The sequence below is a fragment of the Terrapene carolina genome, unplaced genomic scaffold (genome assembly GCF_002925995.2).
Source record: "Terrapene carolina triunguis isolate 2854851 unplaced genomic scaffold, T_m_triunguis-2.0 Scaffold231, whole genome shotgun sequence".
NCBI classification, from domain to species: Eukaryota; Metazoa; Chordata; order Testudines; family Emydidae; genus Terrapene; species Terrapene triunguis.
The window spans coordinates 12,123,822-12,148,945 of record NW_020664582.1 but is presented as its reverse complement, the minus strand read 5'-3'; the positions used below and the strand labels follow the sequence as shown (position 1 = coordinate 12,148,945).

At 40.3% G+C, this 25,124-nt stretch overlaps 1 protein-coding gene across 1 annotated transcript in view; it reads right to left on the bottom strand.

The window, feature by feature from the left end:
• The window catches only part of MSI2 (musashi RNA binding protein 2), a 382,621-nt gene that overhangs the window by 32,767 nt on the left and 324,730 nt on the right, over positions 1-25,124 (bottom strand). Inside the window, exons 11-13 of the mRNA XM_026656594.2 lie at positions 24,819-24,893; positions 19,972-20,019; positions 2,551-2,613 (exon numbers count right to left, since the gene is read on the bottom strand). Coding sequence (XP_026512379.1) covers positions 2,551-2,613; positions 19,972-20,019; positions 24,819-24,893 — 186 coding nt within the window. The remainder of the gene's footprint in view (positions 1-2,550; positions 2,614-19,971; positions 20,020-24,818; positions 24,894-25,124) is intronic.

The window sequence follows — 25,124 nt, the reverse complement described above, 5'->3', positions numbered from 1 at the left end:
ATTCGTTCTCTGGTGACTTTACCCAGACTGACAACAAAAGGAAGCCAATGAGTGCCAGTCATGCTGCATTCTGCATTTTCTGCATTCTGCATTAATCATAAAAGCATACGAGGGGATTGTGCACAATTGCAAAAACATTTTTCTTGTAATGAATCGGGCCCATACACTGTAAGATGAGATTTATCATACTCCATTGCTCCTGAATACAATTCACTACCATTGCTGTATGAAAGTGACAAGCCCAAGATGCCCTGTTCAACAACTCTCTTTAGATGGAAATGACTGCAAATAAAACACCATCGTTCCATAGAACACATTTCACTACAAATGTAAACAGCCTCTAGTTTAAGAAGTTTGACAATCTCTTTCTTCCTCCTTGAGATTACGGGTGAGGTTGGTGAGTTTTGTTTTTGTTTGTTTGTTTTGGGGCACGCATACAATTTTGAGACTTGAAAGGCATTTCCAAACTCCATACTGCTCTTTAAACTTGCCAGGAAGGGTGGTGTTAATTTAGGGTTAGATTTAGTTTCGTATTGCACTTTCAAATAAAAATAATAATAATAATAATAATAAAAAAAACCACACTAAAAAACCCAAAATGATTACAGGCACAGAATTGATTGATGCTCAGTTCAATTGTAAAGGGGAACCAAAAGCACTCTGATTAAAAAAATAATAATAATGGAAGCAACGTTAATCTAGCCAAACCCTCTGCGCCTTGCTAAGGGGCAACTCACCAGGTCTGTTAGTACTTAAAACCTAAAGGGCAAAACACGAGGAAGAGACAGTGACAATTAAGTCAATTTTCCTCAATTAATACGTGAAATCAATGTTTCTTCTCTTTAAAGAAAGGGGGGAGGGAGAAAGAAAGAGAAGGAAAAATATTCCCACAGCTGTCTGGCAAGTCACCCCTTAGGCTTTCTCCACATGCCACAAAATAAAACTGGTACAGATGATCCTTTGTAGCCCCGCAAGCAGTGCCAGTTTGCATGGAACGGAGTTCTCCTGACATCTTACTTTGGACTCCACAGAATTAGGGTCTCACTCAATGCATATTTGGGTGTTAGTGCTCAATAGCCTTTTTTTTTTTTTTTTTAAGAGCCTAGCTAGCCAGCGTAGAAGTTCCATACAGGTCACTGAAAACCTCTACTCTAGGATCAAATCGTGAGTAAGCTGGAAACATTATTTGCTGCGTGTCTTATGTGTACAATGTTGAGCAAAACCACACTGAAGCGGTTGGGGAGTTGAATGCCAGGTAGCAAAAACGTTTTTTCAAAACTCCCTCCCTCCCTAGATGTCCCTTCATCATTAGCAAGAACAAATGGTAAGATGAATGCACGGGATGATACATAAATGTTGAATGTACATGTGAGAGCAGGTAAATCTACTGAGAAGGCATCGCTCTACCCTTTGTTCTTGCTCAGGGTTTATTGTTTTGAGTCACCACTGTACAATCAAGACACAGCATAGTATGCAGACACAGAACAGGGTGTGCTGGTAAGTTAACAGCCCACTCATGACTGTACTGAACATTTAATTACTTAAGCAAAGCGCTAATTCACATGTTTCCCTACATTGAAATTCTAGGGTAATAACTGTAATTGGTAACAATTTATTTATTTCCCTTAAGGGGGGAAAAATAAGCATTTGGAGGGACAGAGAGAAAAGCTTTAACATTTCTCGTGAAGCTTAGGCCGCAGTTTGCAGTAAGTAACAAGAGCAGTAGTCTGAGAAACAAAAACTAAGCTTTAAATGGCAGGCAAATTAAAAAACATACTTTGGAAACCAACAATACAATACATGTGCTTTCAGCAGGGCCACTTTGACTTGGCTCCAGGTAACGTTTATTGATTGCCTGTACTTCAGGCAGCATTTACAGCTGTACCACCCCAATTAGAGTTCAAAGGAAAGCGGATCTTGAGTGCACATATGAACATTTTAGGATCTCTTCTAATATACTGTAGCAGATGTGATGCTTTTGTCTCCAGATTAACAGGAAGCTCTGCTCTAGTAAATTACCATCCTGGTAACCAGCTAGTTCCAGGGGAAAGAATACTATTTTGTTGGGAGGTGAGGCCAAGAAAGGTATTTTTAAAAAAAAAATCCATAGTACAACTTGCCATGATGTCTTACTGGGGGCAATCGTTCAAGCCACAAATCTGGGTGGTGTGGTTTGATCTCGCAGCCACTGGAGCATTCACTGCAGAGAGCAAATGCTGCATTGTTAACCCAGTGCAAACTTCACATGAGAAATGAAAACTTTTTTTTTTGTCCTTTAGGAGCTTTAATTTAAAATAAATAAATGAACAATACCAACGCCGCCGCCCCCACCCTGGGTTTGACAGTTCTTATGTAAACCTCCTGTAAGGTGCTCCAGGCCTCATGGCCTCCACTTGTAGTGTGAGTTTTTTTCAGGTCCCCAGGATAAGTGTGAGGAAAATCAGAGTAATGATGGACAGCTGCAGCCACATAGAATACCGACAGAGCTTTTACCTTCCCCTGCATTCTGAGGGTATGCCATGTAGCCGCCTCTTCCACCGGCCCCCCTACCTGATCCTCTTGCTGCTGCCACCGCTGCTGCTGCTACTGGTCCATAGGCCGCTGCCGGAAAACCTAGCCATGGAAAGAAGGAGAAGGGTAAAGGGAAAAATCCAATGAACAGCAGGTGTAACCAAACAAAAAGAAAAGGGGGGGAGGGCAAAATACTATAGTACTTTTGGGGGCAACTATGGTGAATTATGGTCCTGTTTTCAAAAGGGGTTGGTGATTTGGGGGTCTGACGTGAGGAACCTTAAAAGAGCCTGATTTACTGACAGAGCTGAGCCTCTGAAAATCAGGTCCCTTTATGGTGTGCCTATTTGGGCCTGCAAAATGGAAGCACCTGTGGCCTTCTTTTGAAAATCCTGCCCTAAATCCTCTGCAATGAATTTCAATGGCTGCATGCTCTGATGATGCCTTTTTATCCTGTGCATAGGTCTTCTGAGCCACTGCGAGTTTTAAAGGCAAGATAGTGGAGTGAATTAATTCACAGAGACAGCTTGTAGGATGTGGTTTATATCTTCTTGCTTTCAAACTGTTAGGGCTCAGATCAGTTTTGCACAACAAGAAGGATACGTTGATTTTATTCTTTGCTTATTTGCAAGAGGAAAGCAATGTGCTGATTTATAGACAAGAGAGTAATCAAAATTACAGGAGGGTCCTTGTTTCAAGATCACAGGTTTGCTGGGATAAAGGAAAAAATTTTTCACTCAAATGCATTAAAAAAAAAAAAAGGTTTCTAAAGCAAAACAGCAGCATATCAAGGAATTTCAGGTACCATACCCTGACGCAGGGGGACTGTGAAACTGCAGAAAAATGAGCTGCCACATTTTGGTTCCTAATTTAATTAATTTTAAAAAATCTGCCAGAGACACTGGATTTTTTTTTTTTCTTTTTAAAGTAAGCAAAGACGGGGAAAAAGGTGATCAACAAAAACACCAGATGCCCTTGCTGCAAAGGACAGCAAGAGGCTCTGACGGATTCCTGGTCTTTGCAGAACTCCAGCTGCTCATATTAGTTTTGATGACCCAAGACAGGGCAAACTTGTCGGGGAAACACAGCTTCTGTGCCACACTGAACAGACCACAGAAGAACAACTGAGACTTTAAAGAAGCAATTGGGACAGCAGAAGAGAGCAGAACAAACGAGAGAGAGAGACAGAGAGAGAGAGAGAGTTCCAGATAAATCAGCAAACTACAAGCCCACTAACTCTAGTACTATCATCCCAGCTACATGTAACCAGGGAAAAACTGAACAAAGAACAGCTAAGCTAGAGTGACTCTAAGCTACTTTAAAACATCAATTAAAAAAGACATACTTGCATTTAAATACGGTAATAGGGCTGTTGGGGGGGAAAAAAAAGTCTATGTAAATATATGTACAGCTACCTCAGGCTATTGTCTGCGCCTGTTCCCAACATACAGAACATGTGCACAAACACAGCAAATCAAGTTGTTATTCAACGCTGACACGAGCCTATTTGCTCTTATTATGATGCTGAATTGTTACACACATAGAAGAGTGAGACACCCAGCAGGATTTATTTAGGGTGATAGGGTCAAAAGCCTAAGTCTCCTCCACTCCTGTAACCCAGACTGAGGCCTGGTCTACAGTTAAAATTTAGATTGACATAACTATGTAAAATTCACCCCCCGAAGTGACAACCTAAACCCTGCATAGATGCAGCTAAGTCAACCGAAGAATGCGTCTGTCAACCTAGCTACCGCTGCTCAGGCAGGTGGACTAACTCTAGATGGAAAACCCCTATACAGTGCCATAGTTTTGCTGCGGTAGTGCCGACAGTGTAAATGGGCCCCCAGGTACAAACAGAAGCCTCGGTATCCTGCCAGTCTGTACTTTCCTCTTAGCCAGAGCTCACGGTTACAAAATGGAATTCATTCTCCCAGGGGAAAACTGCTGGCAGGTCAGAGGCAAGGCTCTGGAACCATATTCCCTTCCCTTAGAAAGGAGCCCAAACCCAAACCCTGATCCAGACTTGGACCAATCAGTCAATCAGCAAAATTCCCCAGCGCCTGATGGAACACACAGGGCCAGCTTCAAACAGTTGGGGGAGAAAGTGTCCCCATTCTCCCAAAGAAATCCCCTTCTCCGTTCTCTGGCTAAGATGATGCACAGCCAACCAACCTGCCCAGAAAGCAGCATCCTTCACATTCCCACATCCCATTCAGGACAGGTCCATAGAGAATGTGAAAAGTCACAGGCAACCTGTCAATTGCAGGCTTTGTGGGCTCCCTAAGCCGCCCCTAAGGTTCAGATGAGACTTGGATTTTCCATATTATAATATGCCTCTGTCTCCTTCCAGTGTGCGCCCCGGACAGCCAAACCTCCTTTGAAGACAGCATAAGAAACAGAGCCGGAAAGCATATTTCTCTTGCTCAAGTGCCAGGGACTCCCAGTATTTACTTCAAATGAAGGGCAAAAAAAGCATTACCATGCAAAAGAAGAATGAAATAATGGAGGTGGAGAAGGAAACCAACAGAAAGACCCTGAACAAAAGATGCATTATTCTACTCCAGTGTGTGCTTTGGACAGGTGTGTGAAAAATTAGCTCAGAGAAAGGAATTCGTTATTCCAAATCTCAGAGAAAAGCCTCTGCGTGACACTGAGTTCCAAACAACTGAAATATAATCCGATCAACTCAAGTGCTGTTAGGGGAACAAAGGGGTATGCCATGTGATTCTTTATGTCCAAAGTGCTGTTCCTCGCTAAAATTTGGCTACAGAGAGAGACTACCTATAGCTCTGGAACTTATGATGATCAGTGGGGATCTAGACACGGATGGAGCCATGGGGAAAACTCCCAGGGGCCCAAAGCAGGGTACTATCAGTGGAAAGTACTGGGTTATGGAACTCCTTGTCAGTGGAGATCAGGAGCTGTCCTACATGCCTGTAGCATGAAGTGTAAGACCCACCTCTTTCCACAGGTGAAGGCAATGACTGTGAACTGGCCTCATAGCCTTTTCCTGGAGATAAACAGGAGGGTGTTTGGGGCTGGGGTGGAGGCTCCAAGGGATGACTGGGGCCTGGATGAGGGTGTGGGGGTGTGTCACCAGTGCCTATGAACAAAGAGAGCCTTGAGCCAGAATTGGGCCCCTTCACCTTCTGATCCTGTCCCTTCTTCTTCACTTGGATCCAGCAGGGGTAGCAGCAAGTGGGGAGGCCGAGGGGGTGTCCTGGCTGCCTGCTCAGCAGATGCCATGGCGGCAGCTGTAGGCTGTTCCAGCAGCCCAGCATCTCAGCTGGGACGGGGGAACACCTGGCATTGGCAGCCTTAGTAACCTGACACCTGCTGCCATTCTGGTGAGGGGAGAGGGGACAGCACTGAATGATGGAAGAGAACAGGGCAACTGCAGTCGAAGCTGGGGGAGGGAGGAACCCCGTGACCAAAATCTGTGAAGCAAAACACAGGCTGAGCGGAGCGGGGCGGAGGAGTCCACCTGGAGCCAGCTGGCATCTGAAAGGGCTTAAGCAATAAAAAGGCCAGCTCCGAGCCAACCGCATCCTACAACAGGCCCTGAACCAAAGCCCTTTGAAGTCAACGGGAGTCTTTCCATTGACTTCAATGGACTTTGGATGAGATCCATGGTGAAGGCGAAACAGCACCAGCCCTTCTTGCTCTGAGTAGCCACCGTTATCTCGAGCCATCACTATGCCAACTGAAAAATCAAAAAGGAGGGAGGGAAGAGCTCAATCTATTCATATTTGTCCCCTTCCTGCAGAAATGATCCCTGTCCTTCTTTGTGTATCCTTTGCTTATAATTGCCTAGAGAAAATAAGACGCCTAAGCTGTTCAAAAGGACTAAAGTGGATTTAGGCATTCCAATTAGCAGATATTTTACAATAAATGTTTTGAAAGGGGCTCAAATGCTGTCCAAGCAAGCCCTGAGGATTCAGATCAATTTCATGCTGCCTTATTACTCAGAAAGAGCTAACATGAATATTTGGAGTTCAATTTTTCATAGATAAATTTTTCTGCTTCCTGCATCACTAGTTTCACTTTAAATACTGAAACAGCCTCATGTGGGAGAACAAGGACACATCTGTTTTTAACTACGATGCCCTAAGGTCACAAATTTAGTGAATGGCTGTCTACATGCAAGTGTTTTCTCCAACACACAAATAAGTCTGGGGAGAAATCAAGTGGGTGACACACAATCAAAGCAGGGGATGCTGAATTTAAAGAGCCAGTGCAAAGCCGTGACATGAAGCACGGGATTAGCCTCACCCGACTTTCTTGAACAGCCACACACTTGATGAGGTTGGATATAGCTGAGATTCATAGGAACTTCAGGAGAAGAGATGGAAAGAGCAATGCTGTATATGCAAGTCCTGATATACCACATAAGCCCCACGTTAAGGGTTATGTGGGCTTTAGGTGATGCCCTCGCTCTCTGCAATGGGAGCATTTAATCCATCATGTGCGTTTGGCTCCATTGTGCACCCTGACTGCAACAAACTGATCTTCTCATAGTTAGAGGAAGGAAAGGCTTTGCCCCGTTTCCCCAGCGCTTCCCAACAAGAAGTGAATCAAGACTTTAGTTACAACCAAACCAAAAAAGGGGAGATATAATCAAGATCTGGCCATTGATCATATGGCAATTTGGGTAAGAATTCAGCACTTCCATCCACGATAAATGGGGAATAAAATATTCCCCTATAATTCCAATGCACTCCCATTCTGCTCACGCAGTGTCAAGCTGTTGGCGGCTGGCTGTGCTGACCAACCCTTAACATCCTAGACTGCAGATTACACCTACTTGTTCCTGCACAGAAAGCTTCCTTCCATCCTGGAGCGCAAATGAAATTCATTGCAGGGGAAGTGCCACGCCCAGCTTTCATTAGCAAAGAGCGATGCAGCAGGCACGCAGATTGTAAGAGAGAGATCTTTATTGAGCATGCATATAAAGTCAGTGCTACGCATTGAAAGGCCCTGTTTGTGTCTGGGAGCAGCCTGATCCCTTCCCAGTTTGCATCCCTGAGCCCCCTAATTAGGTTGTTCCACCTGAAACCTGACCCTCACATCATAATACAGCCTGCTTGTGTCAAATAGCCGGGCAGGGATAGTCCTGGATGGATCCCAGGCCTCTGAAAACAACAGGAGCTTGGTACGCTCTGCACAAAGCGGGCAGGTCTGAGAATGAGGGCGGGCGAGCGAGCGAAACAGAGCAGGAGCAAACTATTCTCAATGACCCGGTCAACGTACCCAGCACTGAGACCAGCAGACTCATTAGTGAACCAAAACCTATTTAATTCATTGTTACATTACTTACAACCCAGTTAGTGCCACGCTAGACATCAGCGCCCTAGGTGAAGGCTTTTGAGTTTCTCCATCTCTGACACCACCATTTTAAATCTGTCTAAACAGCCACCTCTCTGCCAGTTCTTTGGATACAAAACTGTAACACAGACACTGCACAGCAGGTTACGTGCTCCCCTGTGCCCAACCCACAGAGGGTGTGATTCTGTTACAGCTCCCTGTTTGAGAGCTTGCTCAGGACAATCTTCCTCTGTCCAGGGAAACCCACTGGTCAGAGTGCATTGTGTCTCCCCCTCTCCCCTTTGTGCCTGATCTACAGACGATGCAAGTCTGTCACAGCCCCCAGCTTCAGAGTTTTTCGGCTCTTTAGGCTAATGCTTTCAGCTCTGGAGGACGCTGGTTCAATGCCTGGTGTCGACCAAGCACATCACATACACTGACCTGTGGGTTACACATCGTTAGCAGATAATAGCACTAAGACATCGGCACCGGTTAAAGGTCATGAGAGAGGCATGGTCCAGTGGTCGGTCAGTCGGTTTGTAATCCAGTTAACGTGTACCATATTAATTGTTTACCAGTCTAGTTTTTTAATCAAAATGTTGTGCAGTAGCAAGTCATAGGCCTTACAGAAGTCTAAGTATGTTATCTCAAAACTATTATTTTTATTAGCCAAACTTGTAATTTCATTAAAAAAATATTAACTTTGACAGGATTAATTTTCCATTAGCCCGTGTTGATCATTAATTACATTACCCCTCCTTTAATTCTTTATTGATCGAGTCCTGTACCAGCAGCTCCATCATCTTGCCCAGGACTGATGTCAAACTGACAGGCCTATATCTACTCGAATCATCCTATTTACCCTTTTAAAATACTGGCACAACATTAGTGTTCTTCCAGTCTTCTGGAACTTCCCTAGTGTTCCAAAGCTTATTGAAAATGAACATAACTGTACAGTGAGCTCCTCAGCCAGCTCTTTTAAAACTCTTGGATGCAAGTTATCTAGACCTGCTGTTTTAAAAATGTCTAACTTTTGTAGCTGCTGTTTAATATTCTCATGAGATACGAGTGGAATGGAAAGTGTTATCACCATATGATGAGACTACATCATCTGTTCCCCACCCCCAAATACAGAACTTTAATATTCATTGAACAAATCTGCCTTTTCTGATTATTATTGATAATTCAAGCATTTCCATCTAATAATGGATCATGGTTAGCATTCTTTTTGTTCCTAATATATTTAAAAAACTCCTTATTGTCCTTAACTTTGTTGGCCATAGATTTCTCTTTATGTGCCTTTGTTCCACATCCAGCACAATGGAGTTGGGGCCTCTCGGCACTACTGTAATATAATAAATAGTACAGTGCAGGGGAGAGTAACATCAGCATGTGTGAAAATGAGGAGAGGGAAACCAAGTAACTGAGGATTTGCTTTACTTTCACGAGTCATTCTTTTTAAAGGAGGTAACATTAAAACATTAAAAAGCACCTGGTATTGCCAACCCCAACGGTTCAAAATAGTGAGTCAGGCCTCAAGACATATCATGAGATTAGTTTAAAAATCACGAGGGTTTTCTTTTTATTTAAATAAATGTTTTGTTTTTTAATTTGTTTACTGTTTTCTGAGTGTTTGGGCTGCACTTGGGTCAGCTTTTCTTCACAACCACGGAGACTAGAAATTTCCTTTATTTAAAATGAAAGGTGAGAGTCTCACATAATTACTTGGGTTTCAGGAAAAAAAACAAATAGCACAAGACTTTTGATAAAATCATGAGAGTTGGCAACACTGAGGATACATTACACATGCCCAGAGAATTAAGCCTAGCAAACAAATATGTATTTCAGACGCAACTCTTTTGAGGCAGGGACTGTGATTTCCTGTATGCACAGTACCTACCACAATGGGGATTGAACCCTCTAGGTGCTATTACAATTTGAATGTTAAATAATAATGTGTGGACAGGTAGGCAGCATTTACACATACATACACTGCACTGTGTGAAAATTCATGAAGCCATGAATGTTTCCAAACTGGGATTTCCAGAAGGGACTGTAGATTTGGGGGGGGCGGGGTGTGTGTGTGTGGCGGAGACAGCACCAATTCTCAATGTATTCCCCTTCGCCATTTAAAACACTTGATTTTATACCAAAAACTCTTTCTTGTTTCTTAGAATATACTGTTTTAAACATCAGTTAGTTAGGAAAAGTAGAGACCATATTCACTTGATCTTAAAAAAAAAGAAAGTGTGAAATCTAGAATTCAAAATTGTCTGTAGGTTGAATAGGAAAGAAGGTGGAGGAGGAGAACTGATATCCTCTTTTCAAACAATGTTAGCAGTAGCTTTGATCAGCACAGAAAAGCTTTAAAAGGCTCACAGCTGTCATTCCAAATGGATTCTCTCTTGCATTATTCTTTTCATTAGCCAGTTATCCTTTTTGTAGGACCTTTAGGTTTAATTTTGAAAGTGTCTGACTCAAAACCATGCAGCATCCCAATATGAAACTTTTGGGGGGATATTCCGTGTAACTGTCATGTTTAGTTGTCTGCATGTGAAGAGGAAGGCTATGTCAAATAGACAATACCCCCTACATATACAACCCTAACTTTTCTACTATCTTTCTCTCAATTCCCCCTTAAAAAACTCACATCTAAGTTTAACAAAACCACCCAACATACAGTGTTTAGAGAGAAAGAAAAAAACCCAGAGAAATCAAAATTTATATAAAGGTGATGAAAGATCTGGGTTCTACCAAAGCGTTCACAGCAAAATATTTTATGTTAATTAGTTTGCTTGGGTTTGAATGAAGATTCCACCCAAAGTTCTAAAAGTCAGACATAGAATCATCTCTAAATTATGTCTAAGCAAATTTTACAGTATCTTGAAGGTAAAACCAATATACTTTTTAAAGAAATGGGGCAGCTGAGTCTTTAAAATGCCAAATAGAGGTGAACAAACAAGAAGTTACAAAGCGGGCCTTCAGGGAAATGGAAAATTCCTTTCCTGAGCTTCTGATCAATCCTATTAACATTTTTAACATCTACAAGTCTGCTCAGAGTTCTTTATTGTGACTGCCACATTAAGTGTTTCCCTTTGTCTTAAAATGCTGCGTTATATCAAGCTTATTAAAATCTGTTTCACCAGGTCAGGAAATTAGTGAACTTCAGATAAAGCACATCATGCATAATGGGAACCTCATTAAACAGCCCATCATGTTGTTCAAGGCACAGTCCCCCACTATGTAAAATGTATGTATGGCATATGGCAAGATTTTGTAGGAGAATTCTCAACGTCAGACACCAGTAATGGAGTTCACCCAGCGTGTGTGTGTTTGCAGATGGGTGTTGTTATGAACAATATTTCTCCTCTGGAACTTGGACAAAAATGATAAAACCCAAATACAGTTAATTTAAAATTTGGCACTTCCACTTTATGTCCTGTAAACGATCCATTTTTCAGCTGCTTACGGCTCCTGGGTGATGGCTTTTAAAATGGGAATGATGCACTTTTGTCCAGTAATTACTTTATGCATCAGTGAGACAAAGCTGCCTATTTGTCTGCAAATTATTGTTGTGTCTTCTCAAGTGTAATAACCCCTTGCAATTATTTCACCATACAGAACTGGCAAACTTCTCAAAGGCAAATGGTTTGTTCTAAGAATTTTTTTTTTTTTTTTTTTTTAAAGAAACCTAAAGCTTGTAGCTTTTTTATTTATTCTATTTTTACAGTGTTCATGGCCTACAGCAGTTTAATGAACACCCCACAGATTTCTGTAATGTGGCCACCAACTGCCTTGTTAATCCACATGTGGTCCATCGATACTACATTTCCCAGCATGCAATGCTTTACCTCGATCTATAATTTGGAGACCCCTAATAGTAACTAGTGAAACAGACAGAATTATAGCCCTTACATCAACACAGCCGACGTAGATGAAAGGGACTTTAAACTAAATCATCTTCTACCGTAAGAGGAACTAACTCCATTCAGTACTAAACTGATGTGTTGGAGGGAAACATTTCTCATTTTAAACCTAGAGGCCAGGCATTATCATACATTTTTAATAAACACAATTGATTCATGAAACTATCCTTGTAGGGGGAGGTCAATGCATTCAGGCTGCCATTATAGCATGCAAGTTCTAAATTCTGGCCACCTGTTGTTGGCCGAACAAGGAAGGGGTTGAAGGGAATAGCATCAAAGCATCTGTTTCAAGTGCAGCCAAGTGCTTCAGACTTCATTTCAGTTGCTTCAAAAGGTACCGAAAAGACAAGCTTCTTAGTTTAAACATTTAACTTCTAAAAAAACATTCTCCAACTGTACGTATACGTGCTACGAAGGGGAAGATCTGCAATATTAGCTCCAGTATAAATCTCTTGAATTTAGCAAAGGCCTAACAAGAGCCAATGACTGGAAGCTGAAGTTTGACAAAAAATCAAATTGAAAATAAGATGCATTTTAACAGAGGATAATTAACCATTTGACCAGATTACCAAGAGATGGTAAAATCTCCATCACCGGAAGGCTGTAAATCGAGATCTAAAAGATAAGCTCTAGTTCTGCCACACATTATTGGGTTCAACAGAGTTCACTTACATAGCATGAAAGAATAATTCTCTTCACGGCAGGAATCGCAGGGTGAAATGGTGGGGCCTGTGCTATGCAGGAGGTCAGGTTAGACAGTCCTAGTGCTTGGTCTTTAAACCTTTATAGTGCCAGCGAGTGGTCTGCATATTAAGTGCTGGAAAAGGTTTCCTGGGAGGTAACATAAAATTTAACTGCCTGATTTGAAATCTTATTACTTGAACTGATTGAAAAATTCGTCATTTCAAAATTGTCCAATGCAAAAAAAAAAAGGGGGGGGGACTAATTTTTGAGAACATTTTTGAAAGAAAGTTCTCATTTTTGGCTGGCTCCACTTATTACATTAGGTTACATTTTAAATCTGTATTTTAATATTTATATGAGCATATGCATGCTATTCAGTCTATTACAACTAACTCTAGAGGGGTCGGGTTTAGGCTGGTATCAGACTCAGCATTATTTGATTACATTGCTCTTTCTATGATCTCTGCTATACATGAGGGTTTTCTTTATGCCTCTTTGCTCCCGTGAATAATTATTCCCATTAAATTTTCCATTTGCTCTAGCTGAGGCCTCTTAGGAGCAAAAGTTACTATCTAAGAGCCCCCTTCTATTGCACTGAAGTTGTGAAACGCAGAGAGTCCAGTTCACGTTCAAACAATATAGCTACAGTATGAAATAGGTAGGCTAGTTTTTCCCCTCCACCTGGGACTGCTCATTTTCAGGGCAATGACCCTGTCTCGCTCTGACAGCAATCTCAACATCTGGGTCATGGATCGATGGAACAGTTAGAACCCAACCAAGGAGATAGATTCCTTGAGGACAGACAAGATTCCTTGAGGACAGACAACCCTTGGGAGGTCTGACCTCATGGAATGTTTTAACAGCCCGCACAAACTCAATGACATTGAGAGGTTCTTTACTGCTTTGGGAAGTTTTCTATCAAGTGGCTTTTAAGGCACCCATATAAAAAACATTTGTAAAGTTTGAAACTTTATCAAGACATGACATTTCGGGAAACCTTCACAAATACTTATGTGGGAGGTTCAGGAAACCGCATGGAAGCTATTATGTTGGCAAAGGGTCCTACCAGAAACTTTCAGGGGCTGGAAACTTTGCAAGTGCTCAGTGTTGGCCTAACTCTGTTGCCACTGAAATAATGGGTTTTATAGCACTGACCCCAGTGGGAGCAAAGTTGGACCAACACCAATTGCTTCTGAAAATCCCATCCTAAATTTATTGGCCATGGCAATATTTTTTAGATCAGACCATTCCCTTGCCTGTACAAGTGAAAATGAGATTCTTCTAAGCTAAAACATCCCAAGAATGCAAAGGGGCTTCTGCTGGGAGTCAGGGGACTGCACCCTTCTGAACGACTGGCTCAGTTTCTGGTTCTTTTTTAACCTGTTTTAAGAATTCTACTCAGCTCCTTATCCTGCACCCATCGCCATGGTATCTAGTAGTGCATTCAGTGGAATGACTAGCAACTGTCTCATGTGGTGCTTTCCATCTGTCTGTCTTCTTCTCCACAGAGAGACTATTAGGTGGATGTATGTGCATGTGTATACTGTATAATTTGCATTTATGAATGACAGGCCGAATGGGAAGTGCTTATTACCACAAGGCTATCCAGAAATAGAATATTCCAAACTGATCCTAGTATGATTAAGGAAAGTACTACTTACAGCATTTATACTGGGGTTAAAATCTAGGTAAAATATTTTCCTGTGACCAAAAAAAAAACCCCCAAACTCAATCTGCCAAGTAAGCAGAACTTAATGGGGTATTTCATGGTTAGCAGTTTATGTGCACTGAAATATTAATTTTTTACTTTATTACCTACATTTTTAAGGGTTCCCTGCTCACGGGAAGCACATGTATCCTGCATGCATGCACTTCAGCCTGTCATCCTAGGTGAAAGACATGCAAACTTTCAAATTAATGGGGGGGGGGGGGGAGGGAAAGAGGGCGGGGAGTCCAGTCTGCCATTTGCTTTCATTGATGGAAATCAAAACTGAAAGGTTTGAAGAATGTAATTAAACTCACTCTGGTAGATTTAATAAGTTCTTTATAAACCATTTTACGCCATGCAGACGCCACCCGCATTTTCTAGGTGAACAAAGGCATGCAGTGCTGGAAGGATTAGACCAGCATTTAAGCAGTATGGGAAGGGCTAGAAGGAAGAGTGAGAAACAGCTCTAACTTTGTTTTGCATTTTTTACCATAACAAGTTTAAACAATTTACTGCACAGCTTCTAATGGGACTCGTGTTTACCCAGCCACAGTACTTTGAACCACAGAATGCCAAGGACAGGTTTACTTTAAAAAAAAAAAAAATTAAGATCAGTCATTAAATTATCACACTGTGACAAGCTTTGTTACTGCTTCCAACATGGCTCAACTACTGGGGACCTGACTAAAGCCCCCTCTGTACAACACTGTCAGGGTAAAGGGGCCAGTGTGAATATAATTTACTCCCACTTTAAAGCACCCTTTCACTGCCAGAGAAGTGTAGAGCGGCCTTAGTGTAAATGAGAATCTTCGGCCTGGGTCTGTAAAATGCCATGTGTCTCTCTAGCACTAAGGCATTTAGAATGGAACGACGCTGACTTGCACCAGCTGAGATGTGCTAGGCTGACTTGCACCAACGGATGATCTGGCCCTCAGAGCTGAACAACATTTATGCTCAGAAACTATGTATGGTCTCCCCGCCCCCTCTTACAAGTACATTATCTAGCTATAATATCTAGCTACAACTAAATGTTTATTTTGTGCCATGCATTCAGACTGCAAATATATTCCCTTCTCTTCAATCACATGCTGGTCCCCACTGTGGATTTCTTGTGAGGAGCACACAACAGAGTGAGGGGGGGAAATAAATCTTGCAGGTTTTGGGCATTTTCTTTTTCACATCATAGGCTGGTAAATATTTTAATTATTTCTCCACCCTCCTTCTTCCTCTTTGAAATTCTCAAACAGAGCCTTAAATATACCATTATTACAAAAACTACTCCATCCTGACACCCCAACTCTCCTCCTCCCCACCCCCAAATCCACAATGTAACCATTTATATTATCTGTAAAACATATAGGATAGTTACGGTTACATGAATATTGCTTTTCTATACCAGTTACTCTCAGACTAAGTAGGCTTCAAGGTAACGTGGTTTTGAGTAGCTGCCATAGAACAAACTAAACTAGGGCTGGTCCACACTAACCCCCCAGTTCGAACTAAGATACGCAACTTCAGCTACGTGAATAACGTAGCTGAAGTCGAAGTACCTTAGTTCGAACTACAAGGTACTTACCGCGGGTCCACACGCGGCAGGCAGGCTCCCCCGTCGACTCCGCGTACTCCTCTCGTGGAGCAGGAGTACCGGCGTCGACGGCGAGCACTTCCGGGATCGATTTATCGCGTCTAGACAAGACGCGATAAATCGATCCCAGAAGATCGATTGCTTACCGCCGAACCCGGAGGTAAGTATAGACGTACCCTAAGGCTTTCAGATTTAAAATAATATTTTTTAAAATACTGTCAATAATGGAAAACCTAAAAGTTATCTTAGATGGTCCGCTATTTGGGGGCCGGGACTGGTCTTTTTGTTCTGTGGTAGTACAGAGCCTAGCACAATGGGATCCTGGTCCATGATTGGGCCTCCTAGGCTCTACTGCAGTATAAATAAGTAAATACATTTTTCTTTTCTCTGAAAAGTTCATCTAAATATTTGTTTCTCCCCCCCATATCTAAACACTTCACTGTGCTTAAAAAAATTAATTAAAAACCCCAAGAAATAATTCTAACAGCCAAAGGTTGGGTAACCCTGCAATAACAAACCACCATGACTATGATGGAGGAAAATAGAATTCCCGTAAAGAAACACATTTCAATTTCAAACTTCCAAGGAGGAGTCACAGGTATCGATCTGCAAAGGGCTCTGCACAGGGCAACTCTTGCGTTCCCACCGAGGGTATTCTGTTGTTAAATGATGACAGGGCTGTTATTTATTTTCTTTTAATATTTAAATGCGTTTCACTCCAAAAACAGATTTCTCCCCATTAGTGCAAAAGAGTTCACAAACAGTGTATGGATCTGATCCTCACCCCATTGCTATCAATGGCACAAAGTCCATTGAAGTTAATGGTGCAGAATCAGACTTTATAAGAATAATGTAGCTTTAACATGTAGGTACTCTTCACCAACACTATAAATGTGTCTTTTTTTTATTATCTCTGCTGTAAACATATCTAATATGCAATATTCACACCGTGAGTTCTTCAAACACTGGGTCACACACTTCAAATGATGATCTTTTTATTCTTTTATTAAATTGTCATTGGTACTGGTTATTTGGTATGTCCAAACCAAAATACGAAACTGCAAGCTAAGAGAGCAGCAACACAGCTTGTCCATTGTAAACGATTTATTATTGTTTTTTTCTACCTCAGTTGCTTACAGGAAAAAAATAATTAATTAAAAAAAAAAAAAGCACAGATGAACTATTTACAAAATGAGAAAATTGACAATAGCCGAAATGTTTGCAAATCATGCACACTAGGAAAAGTTCACAAAAGCAAAGCAATTCACAGCAAAACAAAAACAAAATAATAAAAAAGCCATACAGATTTAAAAAAAGCAGAAGAATAAAAAGGAAAACTAACCAATTATTACATCAAGCATCTTTAATGAAAAGAACAGCATAGCTGTGTATGTAGAGCCTTGGACACTGACATTTTAAACAAGTGGATTAACAAACATTAAAATGCATTACAGTTCTACTGTAAGCATGCAATTTACTTCTCACAAACTTATAAAATTGATAGAAGCACTTTTTTTTTTAATAAAAGGAGAATTTAAATGCAACGTGTGCTTTCAACCATACAGCTCAGAACTTAGTTCTGTTAGAAACAAAGCCAATAATGGGAAAGCGTATAAAAACAGGTGAAGGGATACTTCATAGATTTGTGCAGAGGCTAAAGGTTAAGAGGTGCAATACAGCTCATGCTGGCAGCTCAGTTCCTGCTGCTCTTGCTAGAATTTTAATTCTGCCAATGGTCTGCAAGTGAAGCATGGAAGTAAAAGTTACTACAGCATCTGAACTTCGGAAAGCATAGCCTAAACCAAGATAGGGAACTGCCTAAGAGCTTTGAAGGTGGGTTTTTGTTGTTGTTGTTTTTTTGTTTTTGTTTTTTTTGGTATGTGTGGAAGAATGGGATGATTTAGTGTTTGTTTTGGAGGTGGGGCGGTGGGGTGTTTGGTAGCCTCTAATCATCCACAGCTTACTTTGATGAGCACTTTTCAAGGTAAAAACAACAAGGAGTCCGGTGGCACCTTAAAGACTAACAGATTTATTTGGGCATAAGCTTTCGTGGGTAAAAAACCCACTTCTTCAGATGCATGGAGTGAAAGTTACAGATGCAGGCATTATACAATGACACATGAAGAGAAGGGAGTTACCTCACAAGTGGAGAACCAATGCTGACAAGGCCAATTCGAACAGGGTGGATGTAGACCACTCCCAACAATAGATGAGGAGGTATCAATTCCAGGAGAGGCAAAGCTGCTTTTGTAATGAGCCAGCCACTCCCAGTCCCTATTCAAGCCCAAATTAATGGTGTTAAATTTGCAAATGAATTTTAGTTCTGCTGTTTCGGCTACCCCCTGATACCTGACACTTTCAAGGTGACATCACGATACTCAAATTTTTCTGTTTTCAAAACAGAACTCTCAGTTATTAGAATTTCAACTACTGAAAGATCTGTAAAAACAAAAAAGTAATAATCATGCCATTGCCAACTTCACAGATTAAATTTTCACAGATACATGATCATAATACTTTGAATAATTAGATTCATTCCCCTGGCTTGCACAATAATCTTAGCTATATGTTACCCGCCCTCCTGCATGATAATTATGACTTTTACTGATATTAAATATGCTGTATATCAAAAAGCATCAACATTTCAGTTTGGGGGCTTTTTATAGGACTTGATCATAATTTCCATTTCCCTAATAAATTATTTCTACAAAGTTTGTGAGAAGTCATGCCTTTATAAAGTCAACTAACGCCCGCCTCCATTCTATTTGTGAGTTACATTCCATGTGGGCATTAAAAACTCATATAAAGCAGAGGAAACAAAAATAAGGAAAAGCAAACTCAAGCAGTGAGGATATGGAGCCTTTAAAAATAATAATAATAATAAAAAAATAAGTCCAGTCAATCAAACCAGCCAGTAAGAGCAGCATTTTTTCAGTGGACATTGATATTAAACATGGACCACCCAGGCTGTCTCTGTCTGTCTCTTTCTCTCATTAGCACTGTAGTAAACCCCGATTAATTTGTTATGCATCTTTAAGAACTAGTTGATAAAAATTATGTCTTGTGAAATCGGCAAATAGTCTGCAAAGTGAAATAAGAACAGAAATTAATAGATTAAACTGAAAAGATAAGTCCCAGAAATAAAAAAAAAAATTAAAAAATGAAACAGGATAGGGAGTGATTATAATAATAATAATTTAAAAATGACTATGTACTAAGCTATTAAAGCCTAGAGGAAAAAAAAAAACTTGATGAGAGAAGATAGAACAGTTGCCAAAGTGATTTACATTCCTGCCGCTTTTCAAGCTAAGGGCTGTCACCTACTTTGATAGAAGTACAATACAGGAGATATATAGAGGGGGCATCATTCAAACAGACAAATAGTCATAGAGCAAAGAGCCTTCTTTCCAAATTACCAAAACAAAAATGCAAACAGGTGGATCATGACATTCGTAGCATTGTTTCGCTTTGACAACAGTAAATATCACATTACAACACAATATTGACTGGCATTTTAAAAAAATTAAAAGAAAAATAAAATGGGTGGTTTAACCTGAAAAGGCAACTGGAATAAAGGGCGCTGATACTAAAATAAATGCAACTGTAATACAGTTCTTTGAAATGGTAACTGTTAATAGCACAGGTTTGCAATACTTTATTTTTATAATACGAGGAACACTATAATTTCCTTGAAATTAGCTGACTTCTTATGGCACAGACCTCAGAAGCGTACTATATTAAGGTTCTGTGACACATCTGCACTCTAATAAGAAGCGACGTCAGGACTGCTCTATAACAAACCATTTAAAGTAGCATTCTGACAGAAGAGATAATGAAGGATAAGTGTATGTGCTCGTATCAAGGCATTTAGCTACAACAAACTCTTTCATTCTTTCATTCAGCCTTTCCATGAGATCTGCTGGTAGAACGACCCAAGAGAAGATGCAGCCAAACTGAAATAGTGGGGGGGGGGTCTTCTTTTTAGTAAAATCCCACAGAGTACACTGTTTTTACTTCAATACTCTGGTGATAGGTAGCAGCCTAAAACCCCAAGATATTGCAAACTGTAATGTTTTGGGACAAGCCTTCAAGGAAAAGAAAAGGAAAAGAAAAAAAATAGAGTATTTTGTAGAAATGACCCAAACAGTTCCTCTTAATCACAATAATGCAACGTTTTGGGTGTGTAGGTCGTTTTTATTTTTTTAAAAGGGTATACATGCCCATATTTTGCTCTGCAAAGTTTGCATGCTCACCTGTTTCCATGCTCAGAACCCCACCTCCATGCACGCAAAGGGGCGCTTCTGCATGTGCAAAAACATGCATGAGAAAATATTATGAATGCAATTTAGGCACCTTGGAAAACTTGGCCTATGCTGTTGAATACTCTAGTATTTTTTAATCAGTGTACTGATTTCTTACGTTTTATTAAAAGCTTCCTTTTCTCTGCTAGTTTGTAACAGCCTGTACTGTTCAAAACCTGGATTTCTGCTAAAGCAGGGAGAAGGGTCATTTTCAAAAAATAAACCCTGAAAAAAATGGCTTCCAGTCTCAGGTTTGTAGAGAGGATGCGAAAGGAAAATGCAGAGAACAACAAAAGCAGCTTAGGTACATTAAGACAAATCGATAAAGTAGCATTAATTTAATCAACATTTATATGAAAGATGTGACAAATAGAGGTTAGCATGCAATATTCTCTGAACTCTGCATATAAAACCCTCTCTAAGTTCTGGTGACACCGATAACATATTGAGCTTCACACTCCTACCTACAGCATTTCCTCACCAGAACATCTTTCCCCTCTTCCTTACCAGGGAACTGCAGTCTTATACACAGAACAGCTGTGTGCACATCGTTCATTGCCGTCTCTGTGTGGTAGCAGATAGTAGGATGCAGAATTGATACAAGTATTTGGCAATACTGAGGGCATGATACTGCAATTGCACTCCTTGAGCACCTAAATCTCCCAACAATTCCAATAGGTGTCCTAGGTGCAAGGTATGGCCCCAAGTACTGACTTGAAGCTGTGGCATTTAAAGTGGTAGTGTCTAGTGAAACTTTGAATCAGTTCTCCTGGGTCTTATTGTGCTGAACGCCACACAAAGGAAAAAAGACAACAATGTAGGAGCTTTCATCTTTTCAATGCATCCTTGTACAGGAGCTGGGATACCATGGTCATCCTTGCCCTCCTTTACACAGATGCTAGCAAAAACGCAGGAGCAAAGGCCAGAGCTGGTTCTAAAGATTCAGAACATGCTGTCCCCTTAAGTAGTACTGAAAATATTGTGCCCAACTCTGGGAACTGCCACTGGGCACTCACTTCACCTTGGCACCACCTCCTAGCATCAGCTGTACCATAAGGGCACGACTGCACCTTTAAATTCCGTGCCTCAGTTTACCAACTTATAAAAGGGGTCTGACACTCCAATATTCGATATTGCATATGGGATAACATTCCAGAGTGCTGTGAAGTTTAATATTTATAAGATGCTTTGAGAGCCTTAAATGTGCTACACAAGAGTCAAGTATTTTTAGAGCTTCATTAAAAAACGGAGTAAGCGTTTTTAAAAAAAACAACGGATTTTAAAAAATTTGTTTGTGTGGAATAAATACATTATGACACAGTTTCTTATGAAGTGCAAGTCTAAGCAAAAGCTAGAGGCCCCTAAATAAAAACAGATATAATGATAGTTAGAGTCAAACGATATCTTTACAATTAGTTGCTAGTCCTGTCAATTTTATTCATTTAGTTTATTAAAACCATTTTTCATTATCTGGCTTTTCTTCATATAGCTCCATCTGATTCAAGAAGTCATGAGAACCTGAAAATCAAGTCCTGAGACAATGTGCAAATGAACTTTTAAAAAAAAAATTTCACCACCTTGTATTCAAATGCTGTTAGCTCAAAACAGGTGTTGAAATGAACTTGTGTGCATTTTTGTGCCATATCTGGATGGCTTTAATATTATGAAGAGTACTTGTGAAAACGACATATATACCATACAGCTGAGCGGTCAAACCTATTTTGTGAAGAGGGCTGACAACATTTTTAATTATGGCCTGTCAGCCAGGACTATTTCCCTCGATACAGCAGCTCTCCCAATGGTGTCAGTGGGAGGTTTGTACAAAGAACAGCAGCAGAATATGACCCTTATAAAACCATCATAAAAGTGATGCAGGGCACCTTTAGGAAAATTCCTACTACGGCCCTTTGTTTATTTGACCATTTGTGTGTGCTTTTACCAAATTTGCATGCACAACAGCAGTAACTGCATGTGCAAATTTTGCCCACCATTGAACATTGATGTGGTTTGTAAACACGGACCTCAGCGTGATATCATTGTACTTCAGCGTTAGCACTCCATTGTAACAGGAGCAGCTGCTCTCACATTGAACTATTTCAAACTAAGACAGCAAGACGCTGGGTCATGTTACATTTACAAGCACAAGAGGTAGAAATGGAATATTTGTTTTTTAATCCTACAGATCCACATTCATCACGGGGGCTGGATATACAGTATATGTTAAATGGGCTGGGTGATTAACACCCCTGCTATATGATTTTTTTTTAATGTACGGTAGAGCGATAAGAGTACAGTATGTGGCTTAAAAGAACACCTATAAAACAAGGTGCTGGAAAAGTTTCTGAAGGCTCTTCTGAGATGGCATCTTCCCCTTCACGTTACATTCTTAAAAAATCCCCCCACTGTAATGACTCTTCCTCTGGCAAGGGGAAGTGAACACTATACCTGCCGTTAGCCAAAGGAGATCACTATACAGCAACATCAGCCTCAGCACCCTTTTCACCCATCTGGATCAAAAATTAGCAAGAGCCAAAGAGGGAGCTGAACTTTCTGCCTCTGAAGCTCTCCCAGCCCCAGCTGGCCTGGGACGTGAGGAATGAAGGCTGGTCCTGAACTCTGATTCCTTCTGTGTTTCTTACCAGAAGAGCAAATGTATAGAAAAACGGTCAAAGAAGGTCAATTTTTAGACTTAATATCTTAGACAAAGGGGTTTTTTGGGTTAGTTTTCTTAAATGGATATTCTCAAAAGCACTTATACACTTACAGAAATCAGAGTCTCAGCATTTGTAAAATGTCAAAATAATCAATAACAAAAAACAACACTTCCCTTTATGGAAAACTCCAATAGAAACCACTATGGTTCCAAAGGAACTAGATAGCGTTACATGGAAATGACTCTGTCTTGTAGAATTTAATAAACAATTTTAATCCTTTCTATAAAATATTTAAACCAATCTGTAGAATTTTAAAGGAGGGTTGTATTCCTGCTACAGAATTCCAAAGGTAGGTTCAGACATTACATAAAAAGGTTATAGTTCTGTTATAGTCTAGAGATTTTCTCCAGAACGGTCTTGTTTTCTTCTTTGCTTAAAAACCCTGTCCTTTACCTGTAGCATTTTCATTAAAGAGACAGTTAAACTTGATTTCTTAATACTGCGTGCAGTTCTGGTTGCCTCATCTCAAAAAAGATGTATTAGAATTGGAAGAAGGACAGAGAAGGGCAACAAAAATGATTAGGGGTATGGAACATACGATGAAAGATTAAGAAGACTGGGACTGTTCGACTTAGAAAAGAGACGATTATGGGGGGATATGATATAGGTCTATATAATCATGAATGGCATGGGGAAAATGAACAAAGAAGTGTTATTTACCCCTTCACATAACACAAGAACCAGGGGTCACCCAATGAAATTAATAGGCAGCAGGTTTAAAACAAACAAAAGGAAGTACTTCTTCATGCAACACATAGTCAACCTGTGGAACTCGTTGCCAGGGGATGTTGTGAAGGCCAAAACTATAACTGGGTTCAAAAAAAGAACTAGATATGTTCTTGGAGAATAGTTCCATCAAAGGGTATTAGCCAAAATGGTAGGGGATGCAAGCCTATGCCAAGGTGTACCTAAGCCTCTGACTGCCAGAAGCTGGGACTGGACAACAGGAGATGGATCACTTGATAAATTGCCCTGTTCTGTTCATTCCCTCTGAAACATCTGGCACCTACCACTGTTGGAAGACAGGATACTGGGCTAGATGGACTATTGGTCTGACCCAGTATTGCCATTTTCACGTTCTTAACCTAAGCAAAGTTGTGCTTCTAACATTCTTATTCTAAGCAATTAAATAAACAGTGCAAGGTGGTGGAACTGATCATGTGTGACCCAAGTGACATGGCACGCTAATGAATTTAATGTATAACACAACATAGATTTCCTTTTCATGGTGTCCTGGTAGGCCTTAGCTATTAGTTAGCAGTAAACACAGCAATCATGACTCTGCTTCTAAAATCTCCCTTAGAATTCTTAAGGTGAAATAAAAAAAAAAAATCATCTGTCATTTCCAATTTAAGTTCTAAGTCGCACTGGCATAAAGCAAAATATAGGGAGAACTAGTTTCAGTGACTGCCTTTTCAAAGTGCCCCAGATGAAATCCACACTGTGTTACGTTAAAAGCCAGCCTACCACTTTAGAACCATAGGAGATCAAAAATTATGAGTGGCAGTATTAAACTTCCAGTGAATGGAAATCACTAAATGCAGCAAATCTTTGACAGCCACACAAAAGGGAAGGGGGGAGGGGAGAGGAACCAAACAAACGTGAAGAAAGAATTAGATTGAGCACCATTAGACACTCGACTCTATGAAGGTCACCAGAGACATCTATATAAAATACACTCACGTTGGACTTTTTACTCCAGAACTGCATCCCTAACAAATATAAGCTTACTGTAAAATATGTACATAGAAAAAGGGAAAAAAATTAACCCCAGCAAAGGGATGGTAATAGCTCTTAAATGATCATTCTGGTTAATTTTTTTTAAATTAAAAACTTTGTTTTCAAATAACCAGTACCAATTAACACATTATATTAATAACAATCTTGGCAATATCCTTATATATATATAATTTTTTTTGGAGATTATATATATATACACATATACATACATATACATACATATATATATCTTCAAAATGGTCACAATTTGTCATTGCATGAAATGCTTCCCTGCAGATTTTCCTGCCTCAACTTGCAGTTATGGATTTAAATCAATCAGTCAATCTCCAAATGAAATGTACATACCTGGGAACTGATAGCTGTAACTTGGGGCAAATCCAGGATATCCTCTGCCATATGTCGCAACAAAATTCGGGTAACCTTGAATGTAGAAATGTGAATAAAAGAAAATGGCAGATTAGTAAGGTTTTACTCTTTGCTCCTACATCTAATGTAACTAACACAGAGGATGGGTGAAAAAGAAATTTGACTTTTACACAAGGTATGAAAGAACACAGTTTTCTCTTCTCATGCACAACTGCAGGAAGGTTTCATCTTGAAGGAAAATGAAACATCTGCAGACACATGCTACTCTTCCTGATCACTTTCTCC